Raw genomic sequence first — 22,489 nt, forward strand, 5'->3', positions numbered from 1 at the left:
ACGTGGCCACGCACAGTGGTAGGATCCAGGGTGAGAATCAGACAGCCTCAACTGCATTCCAAAAAGCTTTCTGCAGAGCCCAAGCTGGCCCCTTGCAGACTTCAGGTGGCTATTTGGTCTAGCATGTCCTTCAGAGGCTGTGGCCTGGGGCTGAACCTGGGCCTGCTGGGCAACCACAGGCCGGTGGCCAGAGGTCTCTGGGCCTTCCTTGCTTTCCTCGCCCCTAAAAGGAAGACAGTAGCAGCCATCATATCACATGGCCATTGGGGAACCTTGTGAAAATGCTGCTCTTGGGGCCCTTGACCGAGACTGCCCAGGGAACACCCTCCACAAACGGTCCCCATCCCCTGGGGCCTAACACCTTGTGTGCTCTCTCCCCAGTGCTCTGCGACCCTGTCCGGCTGGTTTTGACCTCACAGTAGGGTGCACGGCTGTCATCTGCGGCCCCTCAGTGAGGCCTGCTGTTCCTGCTTTAGCATTTATCTGTGGTCCCAGATCCTCCTGCTGGCTGCGGGCCGCACAGACCAGCGACGAGCAGGGGCCTTTGCTTCTCCCTTCCTTGCCAGCGGGTGTCCCTTTGAATGGCTTGTTGGGTGACATCCTCCTCGGCCTCTGTTATAAGATGGCTGCCTTCACGTGTACAAAGGGTTGGCTTTGAAAACTACCCCCCCCCCCCGCACCCTGGTTCCCGCCTTCAGGCTCTCGCCTTACAAGAGAATGAGCGCAGTGGCACCAGACCTTCCCCCAGTTCTGCCCTTTTGTAGGCGGTGGAAGCATCATTGAGAACCTTGCATTTCCTGTGGCTGCCCGTAGGGGACATGCGGGTATTTTTTTTGCTTCAGTAGAGGCTTCTCAAGTTCACCGTTGAGCACAAGGCCAGGATTTCTGCAGGGCTGACTCCTACAAGAGGGATGGCTGGCTTGAGGAGCACTTGAATTTGAGTTGATAGCATGGACTGGTTACTGGGCGCATTCCCCCGGCTCCCACATGGGCCCAGTATGAACAGAATGGGTCTCAGTTGGAGCCAGTGATGGAAAAGCTCACTGCTTTTACTTTTATCAACATTGTTACCATGATAGGTTGTTCTGGGCCTGGCTTTCTCCTCCCAGGTGCAGCTTAGTCGTTGCTCTGTGTCAGGGAACCAGCATGACCTTCACCCCTCGCTCCATCCTGTGACTAGAACACAGGTCACTTAAAACCCTGGCAGGTTCTTTCCCCAGCCAAGATGATTGGGGGAATTTTTCAGACCAGCCCTAGTCCCTTGGCTTTTGTGCTTTGCATCTGGTGCTCTCTCCTTCTAGAACTCGGAGCAGGAATGTGTGTTCCCTAGATGTGCAGTTGTGGCTCTAAACTCAGGACTCTTCGTCTCTAGTGCGTGCTGGTTGTCTGTAGGTATTTTCCTTGCCAGGCTTGGGTGTATTCATTTGCTGTGGCTCCTGTGTACCGTGAACTAGGTAGCTTAAACTAAATTAGAGAGCTGTCATCTCATAGTTCTGTACGCTGAATGTCCAAAATCAAGGTGTCCGCCGGGTTGGTTCCTTCTGAGGGCTTCTGGTGGCTTACTGGCAACGTTGGGGTTCCTGGTCTCTGTCTTATCTTCACATAACGTTATCCCTCAAATGTGCGTCCAAATTTCCCCTTTTTCTAAGGACACCAGTCACATTGGCTCAGGGGCCCACCCTCCTCCAATACAACCTCATCTTAACCAATGACATCTGCAAAGATGCTGTCTGCAGTAAGTTCACATTCTGAGGTACCGGCGGTTAGGACATCAACGTGAATTTGGGGGGGGCCCTGTTCAACTCATGACAGTTGGTAGAGGCTCCACGAGTGCAGCTCCGACTCCAGGGCCCCCAGGAGGCTGGGGCTCACGTGTGCTGCATCTTTCCCCTTCCGAGGCTGGTGGCAGGTGGCGGAGGCTCCATCCTGGCCCTGAACCACTCTCCCGCTCTGTGGTCTGTCTTTGCTGTAGCACTAAGCGTTTTACAACCTTGGCCCTGGTTTAGCCACCATTCAAGGTCCCAAGCCCAAGTGCAGCATTTAACATAGGCCATTGTGTGTCTTTGGGAAGGAAGTCAGATGTGCACACTGTCTGCTTCCAGTGGGCAGATTGCTTCTGGGGATCTGGGACACCCTGTGAGTGACCCCCTGGGTATTCAGGGAGAACCCCATTCATTGGTGGCCCAGCCTCACCGCCCTGGCAGCCTGCAGGCATCAGCCGTATTTGCCCGTAAGAGCTGGACTTCCCTGTGCTGCAGAACTGCAGGCCCAGTGGGGGGCTTGTGCCCATTGGAGCAGCTCCCCTTCTGGGGAAACTCCACACACTACGTGAAATTAAGAATTTGAAGAATGGAAGTGGGGAAATTATTAAAGCAGACAGTGCAAGGAACTAGGGGAAGCAATGAGAAATGCTAAAGAAAACCAGAGCACTAATAAATATCTTAGTTCTTCGCTGCTCACCTTGTCACGGTACTAGCCAGCAGCACTTAGAGACACTTTCTGAGGGCTGGGTTCTGAAGGGACATGCATGGCGTTACCACATTTCATCAATGATGTGTGCACTTTTAATTTCTCAAATCAGAAGATTCAGGTGAATTACTATTGGCAGCATTTTCCTTTTTCATGGGTGTACGGACTAATGAGGGCTGGTGCCTTCTTTGAGTTGATGAAATCTAGAAACTCCTTAGATCCTTCCATGGACCTTGTGTGGATGTGCTGTTACAATCAACCCACTTTGCAGATGAAGAAACTGTGGCTCAGAGGACAGAGCCACCTGTCCAAGGCCTCCCAGCCCCTCAGTGGTGGAGTCTGGACCTGGAATTTGGCAGGAACCAGTAGAATTGAATTGTGTGGAGGGGCTGCCTTTTCATGTCGTGGTCCTGACGGATCAGGCCAAGTCTCACGGTGAAGGTTGCTAAGCTATGACCCTTACCACCCCCCCAAACCCCGCACCTCACTCTTGCCATCTGCAAAGTGGGAGTTATAACCGCTCCCCACCCCCAGTTCAGTGAATGAAGAATTGTAGCAGGCCTGGTGTGTGGCAAGTACTTGCCATTGGCAGCTCCTGGATTTTGTTTTATTTTGGGGACCCACACATACGTTTTGCTGCTAAAAACTGAAAAGAGGAAAGTAAACTGTGACTTGACTCGGACATAATCCAGAAGCTCTGCTTTGATGTTCGGGTTTTCTTTTTCCTGGTAGGATGGTCCAGCAGTTTGGGGTGGACTTCGAAAAGCGGATCGAAGGCTCTGGAGACCAAGTGGACACACTGGAGCTCTCTGGGGGCGCCCGAATCAATCGCATCTTCCATGAGCGGTTTCCCTTCGAGCTGGTGAAGGTAGCGCTCCACGGGCTGGGACCTCTTGTCAGTGGGCAGGCACCCCCCTGCCTCCAGGCCCAAGCCTGCTGTGGGCCGAGTACAGCTCTGGGGAGGTATCCCCACAGGCCTCCTTCTCTGAGCGGACAGCTTAGAGGTTTCCAGCAGAGCTATATGAAGAGTCCCATTTTTTTCTTCTGACAAAAACCAATACATGTTCTTTGCAGAATACGTAAAAAATAGAGGTGAAGTCACTTGAGAAAATGTTCCCAGCATGTGGTTGAAAGGGAAAAAGCAGATTCTGGAGCCAGCATGCACAGCATAACGTACAGATGATATTTATAGCATCCTTTGTATGAAATCGTACGCACGCATCTAGATGTGTGTCTTAGCAGAGCAGAGCTGCAAAGATATTCACAAAAGTGTCAGCTCTGGGTGCTAGGACTGGAGATTTTCTTTTTTCTTTTTTCTTTTTTTTAGTTGCTTGAAGTTTTACACTTTTTACAGTGAGCACATATCACCGTTGTAAACACCAGTCAAGTTCTTTTCAATAGGAGAACAAAAGCTAACAGGAGAAAAACACCCATAATCCTAATACCCAAAGATGATGCCATTTAGCACATGGGTGTGTGTCCTTGGAGAATTATTCCTGTGCAAATGCAGGCAAAATCTCCACAGACACAGCACTTACGTTCATCCATGCCTGCGTGTGCATATATATTACAAAAAAAAATGTATCTTGATACTGTGGTCCTTTCATATGGCGGCCGTCTTTTCAAATTACATTTTGTGCATTGTGAATCGCAAAATACTATCTTATTTTATGGTTGTCTCATCATGCATTTAACCAGTCTCCCATTGTTGGACATTACGGTGTTTGCATGTCTTTCGGCAATTCTGGATAGTTTTGTGACTGTTGGTAATTCTTGATTAATTTCTCAAGATGTATTTCTAGAGCATTTAAAACTATCTGGCGTCTATATAGGTATGTTTTTAGAGGTTCTTTCTTTGTACTGTCAAATAGCACAGAAGAAAATTTCTACGAGTTGATTCTCTTTCCAAACGAGCATGAATGTTAGTTTCAGAACATCCTTGCTGAAATCGAGTTTTAGTGTTTTTAAATTTTTTGGCCAATTAAATATTCTAGGTGTGGGGGTATAGCTCAGTGGTAGAGTGCCTGCTTAGCATGCACAAGGTCCTGGGATCAATCCCCAGGACCTCCAATTAATTAAATAAATAAATAAACAAACTGAATTACCTCCCCCACCAAAAAATAAACAAATTAAAAAATATATATATTCTACCACGTGAATACGAATGGTACACAGAAGATAACATTCCCCGAATACAGGCCTAGTATTGGGGTGCCCCAGGGACCTCCTTGCATGTGTTTGGTTTGTCTATTCTCAGATGGAGTTCGATGAGAAAGACTTACGGCGGGAGATCAGCTACGCCATTAAGAACATCCACGGAGTCAGGCAAGTTCCACGGGGAGAGTTGCCATGTTCCCTTTGCCTTCACGGTGCCATCCTGCAGCCAGTCAGTCTCCCCAGACCTCTGGGCACCGATTGTGAGACCTGGAGAGGGCACCAAGGTGGTTTTCAGTAGCTGCAAGTCTCTCCCTCTGGCTCTCCCAGGGCACTTGAGGGTAGATGTGCTTAGTTCTGCGTGGGTGTCGTAGGTCCCCGGGCTGTCCACTGCCCTTGGGTTAAACATTGGTTAAACCACCCAGTCACCATGGTCAGTGAAGTAAGAAAGCTCACTGCAGAAGTGCCCTGGGGGGTGGGGAGGGAGTCAGAGCTGAGTCAGGATCCAATCACAGGAACCCAGCATTTGTCCCCATCTCGGATGCCCCGTGAGCCTCCTGGGTCCCCACTGTATTCCAGCAAAAATCATCACTCCCATCCTCCTGTCTTGCATCACCGCGGGGTCCTCACGTCACCCCCGGGGGCTCCAGGTAGTGGACGCAGGCATCCTCGTCAAACCCCTAGACTTGCTGCGACCTTGGCTTTCTCGGGAACCCGGCTGGTGCCTGTGAAATTGCTGACCGTGCTTTGTTTCTCTCTGACTTATCTCCCCTGCCCCCGGGTACGGATGCTTTTAGGACCGGGCTCTTCACCCCGGACTTGGCATTCGAGGCCATTGTGAAAAAGCAGGTCGTCAAGCTGAAAGAGCCCTGTCTGAAATGTGTCGACCTGGTTATCCAGGAGCTAATCAATACAGTTAGGCAGTGTACCAGTAAGGTATTGGACCCTCGGCAGGGTGACTCCTGGCCTTGTGGAAACGGGGCTACGGGGGTTTGGTATCAGGCTCCCAGTGCTGTTAAGCCTTTGCCCCGCTAGTCCCCTACCTCTCCTTCCCAGATTGGCTCCGTTTCCAAGAACATGACCTCTTCCCAGAGGCTGGGGCGGGAGCATTTCGGCCTGGGTGCAACTTTGGAGGTACCAGGCCTCCAGACTCCAGACTGGTGGACGGGGCTCCCTGGGACCCTGATACCAAGCTTAGCATGTGATGGGGGTTTTGTTGGGCTGTCGCTTTGCTGTCTTCTGGGTAGCGGAGAGGGACCTCGCGTCACCTGCTGGAGGCCAAGCTCCCTGAGCCTCCCTGCCCCTCACCCCTCCTTGAAAATGCCTGGCGCCCTCAGGCTTTCCTGGGGTCAGCCACTTCTCTGTCTCGGAGATGCTGAGAAAGGCCAGAACACCAACAGCATCATGAGCGCTCCATCCCAGGCTCAGCCCCTAATGGTCTCTACCAGCTCCCCTGCCCTCCACCTTCAGCCTCAGGAGCGGTGCTGTCCCCCCAGGCAGCCTGTCCTCTGATCCCCTAGGTCACCAGCACCCTTGTGCCCGTGGTCACAGGCCACTGCCTTCCCCTGGCAGGACACGCCGGCTCTCCATGGGCCGCTGCCCAGGGGGGCACGCCTTGGCCAAGCAGCTGAAGCGCTTCCCGGTGGGCGGTTTGCGCTTGCACGTCTGCGATGGCCGTGGAGCTCTGGGTCGGCCTTTGAGGCAGAATATCTGCTTGATCCTTCTGTTCTCAGTCTGGAAAAGCCCACATTTGCTTCTTAAGCTTCTTCGATTGGAAAAAGGAGAGGAAAGAAACCCAGATTGGGAAAAAAAAGAAAGAAAGGAAGAAAGAAATATAGGTGGTTTGGAGACTACTGTCCCAGAGCCCATTGTCACAAATAAGAATTGAAGGGCCTCCCCCTGCCCTGGGCTGTCCGTACCCTGACACTGACCCGTAGGACTTCCATAATTAAACCCCAGACCAGGCCCATCCCTTGGACCGAGGACACCTCTTGATCCGAAGCAGCTTCTGGGGCAAATGCGGGCGCAGGCTCCTCCTTGCATGTCACTAACCAGCTGACTCTCGTTTCTTCTCTCTCTGTCTCCCGTCCCTCGTCCCGTGTGTGTGGCCTGCACTTCCCCTGGGTGTCTTTCTACCTCATCCCGCCCTCCGCATGACCCAGGACGGGGCTCTTCACCCCCGACATGGCCTTTGAAGCCATTGTGAAAAAACAGATTGTAAAACTCAAAGAGCCGAGTCTGAAGTGTGTTGATCTCGTGGTCTCAGAACTGGCCACAGTCATTAAAAAGTGTGCCGAGAAGGTAACGGAAGGTTTCGTTATTATCACCTATGCATTTGTCCCTCATTTTCTCCTTCCCATTGTTAGTCTTAACCCGAGCATCTGGGAAGCTCTGCCTCAGCAGGAACCCCCTTCCGCGGGCCAATGTTTTCACGGGGACATCTCAGCTTTGCCTCAGCAGACACAAGGTGGGGGGTCCAATCCCACACGGATTCCACCTTTGCCGTTTGGGCCACTGTCGGGGACAGGAAGCCTTTGCTGTTGCCAGATGCATTCACTAAGCAGGCAGCAGGGATGAGAGTCCAGTGCCCATCCCTGGAACACCTTGAGAAAGTGGGTTTCTAACCTGTCACCAGCATGGTGAAACGCATCACCAGTGGCAGACCTCCATATTCTGACATCATGGGGCACTTAGGAGGTTTTCCACGAGTAATTTTGACCACTTGCTCAGTTTTCCCCAACTTGTGGACTTAACCCAGTCTGTGGAAGGTGGGCTCCTGTGCGTTGGGTTTGGTTGCTGCTGCAGAGGCTGGGGCAGTGGAGGTGTGGGAGGAGTGGATCCCAAAGGAGAGTTGATCGGGGTTTTCCGCAAGGGGGTCCCTCTGAGGTAGACGGCCCGGATGCTGCACCCCCACTCCTAGAACAGGTGCTGAGCGGGGGGCCCCCGCCCTGGTGGCCCAGCGGCTTTAGTTAAACTGTGTCCTCACGCTCATCCAGTGCTATGGGGATGTGGGAGGATGGCCATCACCTGCTTTCTCTGCCACTTGCCTCCTCTGAATTGCATTCCTGAAAAGCATCTCTGCTTGCGCGTGGGCACTCTCAGTCTCTCTGGCCCGCCGTCCCCCCACCATCTCCTTCCTGTCTCTCAGCTGAAGCAGCTGTGAGATGGGAGTAGGGTGGGGACTCGGTGGGCCCCCCCCCGTCACCCCTCTTCCCCTGTGTTTTCTGTTTGGTTCACATTGCTTCGGTGCCATGGGGACCCAGCCAATGCTGCCACTCTGATTTCCCCCTAGCTCAGCTCCTACCCCCGGTTGCGAGAAGAGACAGAACGAATTGTCACCACTTACATCCGGGAACGGGAGGGGAGAACCAAGGACCAGGTACTGGCTTTTTGTCTCATTTTCAGGTGTATTTTATGTGCAGTGAACCTTGGTTATGCAATTATGTGAGTGTCAAATGCATATAGCATTTCAGTCATATATGGAACAGTTCTGTCACTCCCCAAGATCCCCATCCTTGTGTCCCTCTGTCGTCAGTCCCTCCCCAGCTCCCAGGCCCTGTCAACCACTGGGCTGCTCCCTGTCCACACAGTCTGCCTTTTCCAGAATGTCATGTGAACAGACTCCGGCTCTAGTAGCCTCTTGACTCTGTCCCCTCCGCTTGGCATGGTGCCTTGGGATTCATCCCTGATGTTTGTGCTGCATCCAAAGTGCATCCTTGATCGCCTGGTAGGGTTAAAAAACATGGACCGCAGCCTGTTTATCCTCTCACCTGCCAGAACACGTTTGGGAGCTTTTTGTGTTTTAAGTTTTTCTTGTGAAGACTGTCCAAGCCCATACAAGGTAGAGAGTGGGGTGCCCCCACCCAGCCGCAGCATGGGTCTCAGCTGTCACCTACTCAGCTCAGGACTGTCATTCATTCTGCCTTCATATGGCCTGACACCTGGTCTGGGTCACTGCTGCTGGTGGTCTGCTCTGATCTCCTGGCAGTTTGTTCAGACTGGAGCTGAAATAAGCCTACTCGTGAGAACGCCTTGTTTGGAACAGTCCCTCCCCCCTTGACATTGATGGAGAAGGAACTGGCTCATTTGCCCTTTGGAGGGTCCCCCATTCAGCCTGCACCCCGTTCCCTTGTAGCTTCTGTAACCTGGGAGTTTTGTGAAAAGCTCGAGTGATTCCAGTCTGCTTTGTTGTCATTGGCAAGAAGCTACTGTCCCTTCCAGATACACCATAGCCCCCGGTGGCCCCACTGTCGACACTGCCGGGCTTGATCTGAGGGCTCCAGGGCAATAGAACTCAGGTGTTTTAAACCAGTAACAGTGGCTCCCACGGATAGAGCACATGGCATTTTCCAACAATCCCCCAAGAACCTAGTATCTGGCCCCTTTTATGCTTGCGGGTTCAGAGAGTTCAAGTGACGGGAAGGGCAGGGGACTGTTTGAGGGCCGGTCCCTTATCTGAGATGACATCCCAGCTGGTTGGTGGGTGCCTGCGTGCCAGTGTGTTTCATTTTAATGTCCTCACCTGGTCAAATGACCTTTGCTGTTTTAATGAGGTCCTTAGAACATGCCAGGCGCTACTCTAAACACTGCAGATTGTGACTTACTTAACCCTTTGCCATTGGGTCTTGTTGCCCCACTCCACACCTCAGTAACAGGAGGCCCAAGTTCACAAGGCTGGCCAGAGACTGCAACCCCAGTGGGTCACCCCAGAGGCCATGTTTGTGACCACCACACTGGGCTGCTTCGCTCGGCTCTGTTGTCCCAGGCTTGCTTATCTGTGAGTCTTTGACATTTGGAAGCACCCATGCAGGTGTACCCCAGGATATGGAAAGGGGTGGGGGGCCTCTGTTCTCCTGCGTGAGAAGCAGCGTGGTTCTGGGCCACCTCTGCTGGCAGGTGCAGGAAGTGCTCCCGCAGCTGCCCCTCCCTCCACGCTTCACTGATGGTGAACCCTGCTTCCCCCCAGATTCTTCTCCTGATCGATATTGAGCAGTCCTACATCAACACGAACCACGAGGACTTCATTGGATTTGCCAAGTATGTACTTTTCAGAATAGCAGCTGGCGAGGCGGCACCAGTGTCCACCTTCAGAGCCCGGCCCTGAGGGAGGTGGTCGAGCTGGGATTCCCCCTGGGCCAGGGCACAGGGGCCTCTGTCCGGGAGAAGAATGGAGCCATCTGCGTATCTGGAAGCTTGCCTTGGCTAACAGCAGTCCCCATCCTCGTTATCCCCAACGCATCTCCGACAGGGCACCCCAGTGGCTAGTTTAAGGAGGAAAGGGCAGTGCTATGGTCAGGTGCTTCCGGAACTGGTGAGACTAACTAGCATTCAGTGCTTCCTTTCCTGCAGGACTTCTCAGAGCCTTTCCCAGACTCCCCATACGCACTGGGCCCGTTCACGGAGCGTCTCGGGCTGCTCTTTCAGAAGTGCTTCCACGATCTGCCTGGCTTCCGTCCATACACTGTAGATTTAAAACCAGAACCTTCCATAGCACTCGGATAAGGGGCCGGAGCGGGAAGCTCTGATTTCAGCGGGATGTAAATATAAATGCTGGTGGCTTCAGGCATTAGCCCCTGGGCCCCCGCCTCAGTGAGCTTGAGTGTCACACAGATTGTGCCTATGGCTCATGAAGGTCTTCTTGCTGGAGCTGATGTAGGGCAGGCGTGGGCAGCCAGCTTCCTGGTATTTGTTTGGCAAATGCTGCTGGTGTGCTCTCTCTGCACCAGGCTCTGTGATACAGCACTGAGCAAGCACAGACCCAGGTCTCCATCCTCAAAGGAAAGCCCTGTGCCAGGGACAGACATGCACCCAGGCAGTTAAGATGCATTGTGGTCAGTGCTGGGGCGGGGGCTGTGCACGGCCCGTGGGAATCCAGAGGGTAACCTTGCGGCCTGGCCTTGAGGGTGCAGGGAGGCTGCCTTGTCGAGGGGCCTGGAGAGCCAGTCTCAGGCTAGCATGCTGGGCCAGAGGGCCTCCCCGTCCAGGGTCTCTGCTGGCCAGGTAGTTACCTGGGTAGACATTTATCAGTGCACACAGCTCTTTTGTGCTGGACATGTGGTAGGTGAGTGGAACGAATGAATGAGAGAATGAGTGGGGCACAGTCAGAAGCTGCCCCTCCAGCTCAGATGAGCCGAGGGCCCTGGCCGGACTGTGCCTGCTTGGGGAGGGCCGAGGGGCCCTGGCCGGGGACCACTTCTCAGGTGGGCTCTCCAAGCCTGGGGAGGCTGCCCCTCCTGCTCTTGTTCCCTCAGCAGCCAGGTATGGGGGCTGAAAATGCTGGTCCCCCCTTCGGTTTGCTGCTGTTTTCCTCACCTTGATGTCTCTGCTTCTCACACTTCATCCACAGTTCCTTCTCACAATCTCTCCTGTTTTTCCTTTGACCACTCCACTCTTTCCTCTGGATTCCTGGGCCTTCCCACTTCCCCCAGCTGTTACTATACTGAGCAGCTGGTGACCGGGTGGGTATTGCCTGCTGTGTGCCTTTTCCCTGGTGTGTGAACGGGGGATGCCAGGCTGGGGGCGGGGCCCAGGGTGCCTGGCTCCACCCGGCCTGGGCCTAGGCCCCGGCTGTGGGTGGGACATTGCAGGGGCCCACTGAAGAGCCATGACACTGTCTCAATGCCATGCCTAGTGCCAGGCCTTTGGACTAGGACAGAGAACAAGCCCCAGACTTGGGCCTTGTGCTTTCAGAGCCCGCAGGCTCAGAACACATGGTCGTTGAGCCAGTTGTCCTAAGGAAAATGAGAATTGGAAAGGAGGGTAGGTGGAGAGGCTGTGGGAAAGGGGAGTGAGGGGTGAGGCTTGTAGACACCTTCCCAAGGAAGTCATGACAGCCATGTGGCAGGGACAGATTTGGGCAGAGAACATCAGAGGTAGAGAAGGAAGGCTGAGAAGCAGGAGTGTGGGGAAACCAAGGCAAGGTGGAGGTGAGAGGTCAAGGCCTCATTGCCAGGAGGACCTGCAGGCCAGGGGGAAGACTTTGGACTTTGCCCCTCACACATCCACGCACACGCGCAGGAGCAGTGGGCCATCTCTGGATGCAGGCACGGGACAGGGGCAGCCGTGTGGGCTGCCTGGCGTGGGTAAAACCCAGGGAGTAGGGCATCTGGGTACTCACCAGCCCTCAGCATCACTGTGAGCGGCGTAGCTCTGTCTCCTTCAGACACTGTTGATGAAACTCCTTCCTATGCTTAGAGGTTCTCGGGTGCTTTCTCACTGCCCTCTAAACACTAAGAACAGGGCCTGGAGAAAAAGCCCTTATAGTGAATGTGGTGACTCTTAGGAAACTCACTGGATAAAACTATGTTTCCATTCTTAAGGTTCCACCCTTTACTGATCTATGAACAGAAGCCTATTTCCTTAACACAAATACGTGCACACACACACACACGTGCACACACACACGCACACACACTCTGCCCGATCCAGCAGCCGACTTGAACCTTGAGGTAAAACCGCAGAGGCAGTCAGTAAACGAATGAATGAAACAAGGTGGTTTGCCTTTTCATGTTGATCCAAATTTCCAGCTAAAACAGTACGATAAGAAAAGAAAACATGACCCCTGAGTAACAGGAGAGATCAGTTGTTCGCAGGTGATGTTACGATAGTCCAAGTAGAAGATGTACTAGGACAGTCGAGGGAGGGAGTTGAGCAGGTGTCTGTGTACGTGATACAGGGGACTTCGGCACACGCTAGTCAGGAGACAGCGTAGATGAAGAAGAAAAGAGATCTCAGACTGTAGGTAGATAAGGGACCTTGTAGAAACACCTTGACCTTGACTGTCCTCTGCACTGGGTCAGGAGCCATCCAAGAGAAGAGGAGTGGCAGTTTCATGGCGAGCAGCTGTCCCATAGTCTGACCTCCCAGGCCGGACAGCCCTGTGGTCAGACCACTCGGGACCTGGTGCTGGGTCAGGGGTAGGAGGAAAAAGCAGGCAGAAGCCTCACGTTAGACCCCCAAGCACTGAAGGTTTTTCCGAAGCCAGCATGGAGGTAGCACCTGGGACTCCAGCTTCCCATAGGCCCTCTTGGAGGCTCCGAGACCCAGGGATTCTTGGAATTAGCTCTAGCTCTCAGGGATGGCTGAGATCAGGGCCTCGAAGCCACGGTTTAACTCGATATGATTTCTTGTCCCATGGCCCGCACTCTTTCCCTGGGGCAGCCCTTTGTGTGCAGACGGGCTTGGCACCCTCATTGGAGAGAGAACCCCACCTGAGCCACGAGGGCCTCTTGCTCCTCGTCCCCCCGGGCGTCCTGCCGCATGAGCCCTCTCTGTGCTTTGGTTTCAGCGCCCAGCAGAGGAACACGCAGCTGAACAAGAAGAGAGCCATCCCCAACCAGGTAGCTCACCCCTGCGCGGCCCGCAGCTCCACCCTGGGGGACGGGAGGGCGCTAGGGGACCACTGAGTCCAGTGATAGTGCCTGGCTCATAGCATCCCCCTCCCCTCTAGCCTCTCAGTTCCACTTAGTTTTTGCAATTTTGGGAAACCGTTCTTTGAGTGGAAGCCCCAGCAGGGTGCAGGGGGCAAATTGCTCACACGCAGAAGGCCTTGTCTGACATCCAAGGCCGCGGCTAGAACTTGACACTAAGGACAAGGCCAGACCAATCCCTGTGGTGTGTGCAGCCACATTTGGTTCCCGGCCCCAGAGACTCGGAGCTGGTGCGAAGGGGTCAGGCAGGAGGCTGGTCGTGACAAGCGGTTCTGGGAGTCTGGGGGTGCTTTGATTCCTGTACCCGAAGGCCAGAGCAATATACAGGGTTTTCTACCTTGATGTCATGCCCTAGCCAGAGACCTTGTGAAATACGAGCAGCTTTATGTATGCCAGTATTAGATGCCTTTTTTTTTTCCTTCTTAAGAAAACAAATTACCTTTGCAAAAATTTCTGCTGGTGTCCCCTGTCTTCTCCACATCGGGCGGGGTTGGGGTGGGGGCTCTGCTATTTATCTTGCACGATCGCAGAGCCCTCTGGGAAAAAGCAATGTAACCACTGCATGATTTTTTGCGCTTGCCATGGGTAATACATATGTTGTTGCTTTTTTGTTTCGGGAGATGATAATGAATTAAATATTAACACCATGAGTATAATTAATAGCATGTAATTTTTTTTCTTTTGCTGTTTTTTCTCCCTGCTCTTCTCTCTTCTCATTTTTGTGCTTTTCCTGCTTTTTCTCCATTCCCTCGTGTCCCTTACGTCTCTTTTCCTTCGCCTGCTCTTCTTTGATTTACCCACAACCCTAACTTTGCATTTTCAAAGGGGGAGATCTTGGTAAGTACTCACTTAGTGTGGAAGCAAACATTAGAGAACCTGGTAGTGGTGGAGACCCTGCCATCCCATAATATTCCCTGCCCCCCCCAATAACAGAACAACTAAAAATCAAGCTAACTCAGAAACCCCCTGCTGTGGCTGATACATGCTGGACTTCATGTAGCCCTGGGCGTAAGCTAAATCACACGGACACTAACCTGACCGCCTGCTCCTGACACATTTACCTAGTTTCCTATAGATCAGGGATGGCAAATACTCAGCTAACACCCCAGGCTTTTCTCCTTTCACATTCCTGGCAGTGGGAAGATTTTGCTCAAGCTCTTCTAGAACATGTTCTTGCCACTGCGACCACTGTGTGTCCAGTGCAGATGCCACTATGGAGAACCTCCTGTGTCCGTGGCAGACATCACTAATCAATCTTAGCATTTTTTTTCCCACTTAATAGCTTTGCAAGTGACACCCCTTCTGTACCTATGACAGACGTGACTAATTGATCAGGGAACTCTCTCCTTGTTGCTGCCACTGTCCTCTTGCCTCCATAGCACAGGTGGAGATGGATTAGGCTGTTCTGTTCCACTTGCCCCTGTCCCTTTGCCTCTGGCAGACATCACTCATTGATCCTAGCATCCTTTCCTACAGTGCCCACTTTCTCACCACAGTGCTTCAGGCAGTTCCTACCCACTGGTGTCGGTGAATGGTATTTGCCATCCCTGCTGTAGGTAACACCTCCTCTGTGTGTAGCCCAGCCCAGCCAGCCTAGCAGGGAGCAGGCACTGCTCATGTCCGAGAGTTGAGCTCTTTTCAAGGTGCTCACCTTTGGGTTCAGCCCCAGCACTCCACTTTGGAGATCACAGCCTGGGCCACCTACCCTGACAGAGGCCTCGTTATCCTGGATGCTCTCCCACCTCCAGCCACTGAGGCACTGGGTAGGCCCTACTGCTGCCATCTGGCAGGGATATTCTGTGACCCCAGGATCTTTCCAATAGCCGAGCTGATCCTATACCAGGACCTGGAAGATAGAAAAGGGCCAAAGCTTGGCATGAGGGGAGGCAGGGGCGGAAGGAATAGATTGTCCTTGGGCCCATGTTACTCACTTTCCCCATGTGTCGTCCCTAATCCCCTTTGAACCGGATGGTTTCCACCCTCCAGACAGCCCAGGGACGTGCTTCTCTCCACACCCCAGACCCTGAGAGGCTTAGTCATTTCTTTTCCAGCCAGATTCCGCACCCCCAGCCGCAAAACCCAGCCCTGCCTTGTACGTGGTTGTGGCTCTTGGGTCTCGCAGCCGTGGTTTCCGTCCCTGCCCAAGAGACTCAGGCGGGACCCTCACCCAGGGAGGAGGCGGGCCCAGCTGTGTTGCTTCTTGCCTGCTGCCCTTGCTGCTTCTGGGCCGCCCTTTCTCCTGCCCCCCCGCACCATGTGCCTGGAGCCTGGGAGCTCCGCCTGCCTCTTCCATCTCCCCCTCTCCCTCACTTACCCTTCTCCCACCCCTCCCCCACTGCCTCCCCTTTCCTAAGCCCAGCCCCTTGGGCACAAGTCTGGCTTTCAGACAAGGAGGCCCAATCGCTCCTTTTCCTTTAGACTCAGCGCCTGTGTCTGTTGCCTGCAGTTTGCTCCTCCCCAGGGTGGGATTTTTGTCTCTGCATCCCCTTGGGCTCCCATGCAGGCAGCTCTCTGAGTGGCTCAAGGGCAAAAGGACCTCTGGGCTTCTCAAGGCCTGACTGGCAGCATCTTGCCCTGAGACTCAGAAGGGCCCTTCCCCTACCCTGTGCCCCATGCCCTGGAGCACGATGAGAGCCCCCAGAACCCCCCGTCTGCCAGCTCTGACCTCAACTAACCAAGGGTGGAGGCAGGCAAGCCAGGCCACCGAGGTGAGGGAGGGAGACGTCTGCCCCCTTGAGAGCTAGGCTGGGCCTGGGAGCGTGGAGGCCTTGCCATGTGAGAATTTCTCCTCTGCAGAGCACGCATGGCCTCCCCCGCCCCATAGCTATCGATCAATGACTGAAGTTTAGAAGCACTCACTCTGGGCCTGGACTAAGACTAGGCAGACTCTGCCCTACTCCCAGGGGAGCGAGGAAGCAGGCATGGACCCACACCCGCAAAGCTCTGGCGCTGGGGGCGGTTGCCAGATGCAGGGGGGCTCCTTCCCAGGGCCTTCAGTGCTAAACCACAACATCCTGGGCAAACCAGGGTGAGTCAGTCGCCCTGCTCCCAGGAAGGAGACCATGACCTTGCTGGGGCTGACAGTCTCTGCCTGCTCCCTGACGCTGTGAGAGTCCTAAATGCTGTCGTTGTCCCAGGGAGGGAGAAGTCTATACCCTTGGCCTTAGCCAGGGCTGCCAGGTGGCATCTCATGGTGTCCCCAGCCTGGGTAGGGATTTCTATGTCGCACAGGAGTCCCTGGGCACCCTGTGGCTGCCTCTACCTTCATGGTCTCTCAGGCTCAGAGCTTACTTCTATCCACAAGAGTGTGGTGGCCCTGTGAAGATTTGCTGGTCTGGGGCGGGTCAGGGTAGACAGGATGAAGCGTCCCTCCTGAGACCCCAGAGGCAGCCCCAAAGCTCCATCTTGGGTACCCTGCCCCACCTCGCCCAGGGGGCTGCAGTGCTAGCCCTTCCCAGCCATCCACGGCCCCTCGCAGCCCACTTTCTGCAGCTTGGCCCAGTTTGTTGCTGCCTTGGCACCAAGCGTCCAAGCCTGTGCCTCCGCTTGCTTCCCGCTGCCCCAGGGTCCCCAGTCCAGAGTGGTGGGGGACTCCGGCCCACAAGTGTCTCCATGGCTGAGGGAATTTGGGAGTGTGCCCCCCCCGCCAGGGTGACTTCATTTAGCTGTCAGGTGAGTGCCCCATGCAGGCCTGGGTTCTGCCTCCTGTTCAGATGACAGCCACTGCCAGATGAGCCCCATCCAGTGGGTCTCCCAGCTCAGAACCCAGATGTGTCGACACCTGGCTTGAAGCCAGCGTGGGGCAAGACCCTTGGCAAGTCCCCCAGGCTTAAACCTCTGTGCCCAGCTCTCTGGGCGGAGTTTCCCTTTATCTTTATATTCTGAAAAAAGTCTATGGGGAGGGGAGCCCTGGGGCGGGGGCTGGCCTGGATTCCCAGTCAGAGTGGGTCCCTGTGCCCACCCAGCACCTGCCTCAGTGAGCTGGGCAGCATAGTTGAGGCTGCATGTCAAGCCTATTCCGACTGGCCCCTGAAAGGAGAGGAGGAACTACTCCGTTGCCTGGGCAGCTCCTCCAAGCCTCCATCAACAGCTGCCTTCCAGAGAAGGCATGAGGGGCAGAGCCCCAGGGTGTCCTTGGTACCCGAATCTCTCCAAGACAAGTGTATTCCTTCAGTGTCACATCCCACGTGACATGGCCCATTCCCCCACAAGCCTGAGAACCCCTCCTCTGGGCCCCTTCTAGCTAGGCCTACCTTTTGCCACCTGTGCTAATTCAACCTAACCCCAGGCGCAGAGGGACTCCCCGGAGCCCCAGTGCCCCATCACCCCAAGTCCTGTGAGGGAGTCTGCATCTGTCTCCCCAAGGGCCCCACATTGGTTTTTGGCTGGAAGTGCTTGGGGCAAGGTGGAGTTGGGTTGCTTGGCTTTGGGCTGGAGGTGTCTCTACCGTGGTCCCTGGTTTCCCACTTTGCTGGGGGCAAGGGCGCTGGCCACTGCACTGGGGCAGGCAGGGCTGGGTGGTGGCTGCTGTCCCCCGCTGAGCCACGCCCTCCCCCCCAGGTGATCCGCAGGGGCTGGCTGACCATCAACAACATCAGTCTGATGAAGGGCGGCTCCAAGGAGTACTGGTTCGTGCTGACAGCCGAGTCACTGTCCTGGTACAAGGATGAGGAGGTGAGTAGCTGGCGGGGGGTGGGGCGGTCCCCACACCTGCTTCTCTCTCATGCACTTGCTTGTTCATTCTGAAAAGGCTCCCCGAGCACCACTGTTCCCCAGAGCTCACCCTTAGGATGGTACCAGCCAGGGCTGGGGGGTGTGTGAAGGTGCCATGCGTTGTGTCCCAGCCCCTCGTGGGGGCTGGGCTCCCTGAGGAGAAAAGGGGTGTGGGGGAAGGGGAGCCACCAGCAGGCTCGAAACTGATCCCACCCTCCCAAGTCACAGCCTGGGGTCAGGGACTCAGGCTCACAGCCAGGCCACTGAGGTACCGTTGTCTACAACTTACACAGGCTCAGCCAGGCCCTTAGCCTCTGTGGGCCTCAGTTTCCCATCTGCGAAGTGAGGTAGAATGGCCCTTGCAGCCATGAGGTGCTTAATCACAGTGCCTGTGTTTAGAATGTTCTACATGTGCTTGTCCCCGTCAAGGATAGGGAGGCCTCTGGGAACAGCACCAGGGTTAGTGAGTACAGGGAGCGGGGTTGCCCGCCGCCTTGGGCGGGGCTCTCCAGGAGCCTGTGGGTGGGGTTATGAGCACCCCACCCCCGGGCACTGCGGTCCAGGTCCCTCCTCCACCTTAGCCCATCCTGAGTGTCCCGTTTCATCACTTAGTTCTCTTATCAGAACGTTACCATGACTCAGCGGCCTGGGAGTGAAGCCACTCCTTTGGTGTGACTGCCCGCTGCCACTCTGCCCCAGGCTTCTGTGGGTCACCAGTGACGGGCCCCGTGTTTCTCTCACTTTCCTGGATTGCCCAGTGAGAGGCCCACAGGCTCTTCCTGTCGTCAAGGTGGTATTTATTAGGTGGCTGTCGATTTGGCTTTGGGACAGAGGCCCCCAGATGAAGGCACTTACAAAGACAGTCTGTTTCGCCTGCATCCCCATGAGTGTGAGGCTGTCCAGGGCCCAGGCTCCACCTCCCGTTGCCGCCTTCACACGTAGCTGCTCCTTGTGGTCCAGGAGGGCTGCCCCTATGCCCATCACCTCGTGGCCCAGTGAAGGGAAAGAGGCATCTGACGAGGAAGGCACACACATCGCTCTGCTCACGTGCCCCCAAGTCTGGTCACACAGCCACTGTATGTTTCACTCACCTGGGCCGGCACAGCCCCCACCGTGGCCCACACGCCCTTGGAGGAGAGGTCTGGCTTCTTTCGTCACCCCTGGAGCTGCCCCACCTGGCTGTCCCATCTTGAGGGGCTTGGGATGACCCCCACACCTGGGGCCTCACTGGCAGCTGACCTTGTCCCCGGACCAGCAGGCCTGTGCCCGGCTGTGTGTGTTTCCCTCCAGGCTCAGAGAGAAGGCAGGGAGAGCTCTGTCGGGACCTCTGCGTAGCCTTCCTGTTTAAGAAGCCCCTGCCCCGTGCCAAGCTCACTGGTGAGGAGAGGCCACCATGGCCACATGTGGAGGGCGTTCTCCTCCTCCTCAGTGAATCCTCACACTCCATTAGGTGAGGAAACAGGCTCTGAGCAGGGACTTGCCCCCACAGAGTGGGGAAGGGTCCCCTCATGGTTGATGCAGGGCATATGCTCTCTGACCTGAGGCACTTCAGCCCCACACCTGACCTTTCCCCACCACCAAGGCCAGAGGAGTTCCACTGAGGGGAGGGTGTTTCTGGGTGAAATATCATCACCCCACTCCACGAGGCCAAAGACCCATTCCTGGAATGTCTTGGGAGCCCCATGTCTCCCAGGGGACCTGTTCTGGGTGGCTGCTTCTAAACTGGGAGGGGATACGGTTTCCAGGACCCCAGAGCCGTCCCGGGCTGAGACACAGAGGGGGAGGGCAGGGTCAGGCGTTCCTCAAGGAACCTGCGTGGCCAGATCTGCTCCTCAAAATGGCCGTGGTGAACGGGGGCGGTGAGGATGACGCTGTCACATTCTCTCCCTCTCTTTCCGCCCCCGCAGTCTGAAACCCAGTCTGCTCTGCAGTGCGTCAGCTGTCAGACAAGCTGAAAGCTGGTTTGCGCCTTTGGGGTGCCCGGGGTGGGAACGCCAGGCCCCACGACAGCCTTGGGCACTTAGAGAGGGGCTTCTGGGCCCAAAGCCCAGCCTGGTGGTGTGCTGCATGGCACCATGGCGAGCCCCATTTTTAGCTCAAGAAGGGGCCTTTCGTTTCTCCTTCCATCTAGGCGTTGAAAGCAGGAACCCCAGACCCTCCCTTGGGGCCCAGCCCAGAGGCAGGGGAAGTGTTGGGAGGAGGGTCGGACACCCGCCGGCGGTAATGAGAACCAGCAGACCCGTGAATGGGGCCCTGTGTGCGCGTGCCCCAGACACAAAGCAGCCTGAGATCAGGAGGGGCAGGAGCGAAATCCTGTCTGTGTGTCCATCCTCCTCCCCACCCCCCAAGTTAGGATCCTAGCAAGGACCCTCAGAATCACACAGTGGGTGGCCACCCCTGGGGTCAGGCCGCCTTCTTAGAGACGCCTCAGAGAGAGGCAAGACAGCAGCATTTCTTTATTTAACAGATCAGCAAGAAGAGGTGGTTACAGGAGGGTAGGCGCAGGGGAGCGATTTGGCCAGGACTCCCAACCCCTACGCCAGTGTCGGGGCTCCCTTGCCTTTCCCTGGCACCTCTTTTCCCACCCAGGCCCTTCTTCTTTATTCCAGAATCTTCTGTCCAAGTCTCTACCCCGTGGGAAACAGGGTGGTGGGCAATGACACTCACCTCCGGGTCTGCCTCACTGGGGCTGGAGGTGGCAGCAAGTTTGGGGGGCCCGTCCCGACGCGCTGCTTGCCCGAGCCCAGCCTAACCAATGTGCAGACTACTGTACACCTTCAGAGCCCCCTGAACAGGTAGTCTGAACACTGGGTTGGCGGGGCCGGCTGTCCATCCCGCGGGCCCCCTTGGGCAGCAGCAGGGCCACCGCACCTCAGCCCCTCCGAGCAGGCAAGGAAGCCCCTGCGCCGCCCGCGCCGATCTGCTCCGTCTCTTCTGACGTGGCAGGGCTGGGGCCAGCTCGCATCTGGAGAAAGTTGTGGGTTTTCAGGAAATCCTAAGGAGGCGGTGGGGGTGGGGGAAGCGGGTGGGGTGGAGGGGAGGGCGGGTTTGGGTCCGTGGCCTCTGTGCGCAGGAGAAGGTCTCTTTGGGGGTCGGAGCGGGGGCGGGGTACATGCATGCGTCTGTGTGTGTGTGTGTGTGTGTGTGTGAGTGTGCATGCCGGCAGCATCAGGAAGACCGCCGCTGCGCTCTGGGCGGAATCACACTATAAACAGTTCCAGATGTGGCGTCTCACTCGGGGCCGGAATGGACTGTGACTCAGTTCCTTGGCCTGGCCAGCCGACTAGAAGCTTCCTGCCTCATGACTTGATAGGGTGGGGGCAGCACTGGCTCTTCCACAGACTTCCCAGCCGGCATCTCCTGCCCTGGCCCCTTCTAAAGCCCCCCAGACTCTTCACTGAGAGCTTGGAGGGCCCTGGGCCCTGCGTTACCTGGCCCACTTGGGCTCCGATGTCTGCAGCATGAATGGGGGTTCCCAATTCTGTGGCCACTGGGCTCCTCCTCTTCCTTCTCACTGCGTCCTGGCCTGGAGGAGCTCTCTGCCTTGCTTCTTCCTTGCCTGGAGCCTGGTGGACCAACCCTGGAGCCCCACAGGTGACAGACAGACAAAAGAAACCCCCTGGTGCCTCGTGAGCACCAGCTCTGGGATGGGCGCGTGCTCAGAACGTTCACACGTTGTGCCTGTCCTCACCTCGCCCCAGGAGGGTGAGACTCCTGCTCACCTCTGACAGCCAAGGAAACTGAGGCAGAGAGAGGAAGTGATTTGCCGAAGGTCACACGGCTGGGGAGGGGCTGGGCCCATACAGGCTCCTGATGACTCAGGACTGAGCCCCAGCACCAAGCCTGTCACTCACTCCTGCCTCCCCTTCCGTCATTCTGAAAGTCTCAGCGGGGCTCCACTGGCTGGGAGCCCCTGGCCCCCTTCCCTTCCACCACTGTGATTGCTCTGGAATTTGGAAGCAACAGCCAGGTCAGACTTTGTTCTGGGGCCTTCCAAAGGACAGGGTAAGACGGGGGAAGGAAGCAAGCTGCTATGTGAGGAGGCAGGTCTCCCTCCTCCAAAGACACCCAGGAGGTAAGAGGCCAGGAGGGCAGTGGGGAGAACCTGGCTTTACAGCACACAGACCGGGCTTTGGAAGTCCCTGCTGTGTGGCCCTGGGCTGCCAGCCTCCCTCTCTGAGCACCATGCTTCCCTGACAGGGATGTGCGAGAGGGCTCTTTGAGCTACTGTGGGTTGCGTGGGAGTTGGGGGACCCTGACGCTGGGCTTTGGTTTCCTGATGTTGAAAACCTAGTTAATGCACTGCACACCCCCCTACCCCCACCACAACACTAATGACGGTGCACTTGTTGGGGTCCATTGTATGTGCTTAGTCTACAGTGGTGGGTGAGTGCTGGGCTCTGGGGTTCGACTCTCAGCTCTGAGACTCACCAGGCCCGTGCCTTTGGCTGAGAGATGGGCCCTCTCTGAGCTGCTTTTCCCCCACCGCCATCAGGACTGCCATGCTGGCCCTCAGCACTTTCTAAACAGGGCCACCCTGGCTTTGGGACTCAGGTATCGGCTCGAGGGGGCCTCACTTTCCAGCTTTGCCCCTACTCACTGCCTGCCCCTTTGTGCCTCAGTCTCCCCCTCTAAATTGGAGTCATACTGGTGCATCACTCACAGGCTCACTGTGAAGATGTAGTCCAGTTAACGGTTTCATTCACTCAGTGGGTGCATTCTGG

At 55.7% G+C, this 22,489-nt stretch overlaps 1 protein-coding gene and 1 long non-coding RNA gene across 9 annotated transcripts in view; one reads left to right on the plus strand and one right to left on the minus strand.

Moving 5' to 3' along the window:
* The window catches only part of DNM2 (dynamin 2), an 82,689-nt gene that overhangs the window by 50,326 nt on the left and 9,874 nt on the right, over nt 1-22,489 (plus strand). For 3 of the 8 annotated variants that reach the window (XM_072947709.1, XM_072947704.1, XM_072947702.1), the window contains exons 8-15: nt 3,202-3,337; nt 4,727-4,794; nt 5,421-5,559; nt 7,916-8,002; nt 9,590-9,660; nt 12,911-12,962; nt 13,878-13,889; nt 17,613-17,726. In XM_072947709.1, coding sequence (XP_072803810.1) covers nt 3,202-3,337; nt 4,727-4,794; nt 5,421-5,559; nt 7,916-8,002; nt 9,590-9,660; nt 12,911-12,962; nt 13,878-13,889; nt 17,613-17,726 — 679 coding nt within the window. Of the gene's footprint in view, nt 1-3,201; nt 3,338-4,726; nt 4,795-5,420; nt 5,560-6,785; nt 6,925-7,915; nt 8,003-9,589; nt 9,661-12,910; nt 12,963-13,877; nt 13,890-17,612; nt 17,727-22,489 lie in introns of all 8 variants that reach the window. The other 5 variants (XM_072947705.1, XM_072947703.1, XM_072947708.1 and 2 more) reach the window with 3 other exon arrangements.
* Nucleotides 13,492-20,747, minus strand: LOC140688470 (uncharacterized). Its single transcript, XR_012063195.1, has 3 exons — nt 20,433-20,747; nt 14,758-14,898; nt 13,492-13,588 (listed from the first exon to the last, which is right to left on the minus strand). It is a non-coding gene; the product is annotated as an uncharacterized lncRNA (long non-coding RNA).

Source organism: Vicugna pacos, chromosome 22, assembly GCF_048564905.1.
Source record: "Vicugna pacos chromosome 22, VicPac4, whole genome shotgun sequence".
In the NCBI taxonomy this organism is placed as follows: Eukaryota; Metazoa; Chordata; class Mammalia; order Artiodactyla; family Camelidae; genus Vicugna; species Vicugna pacos.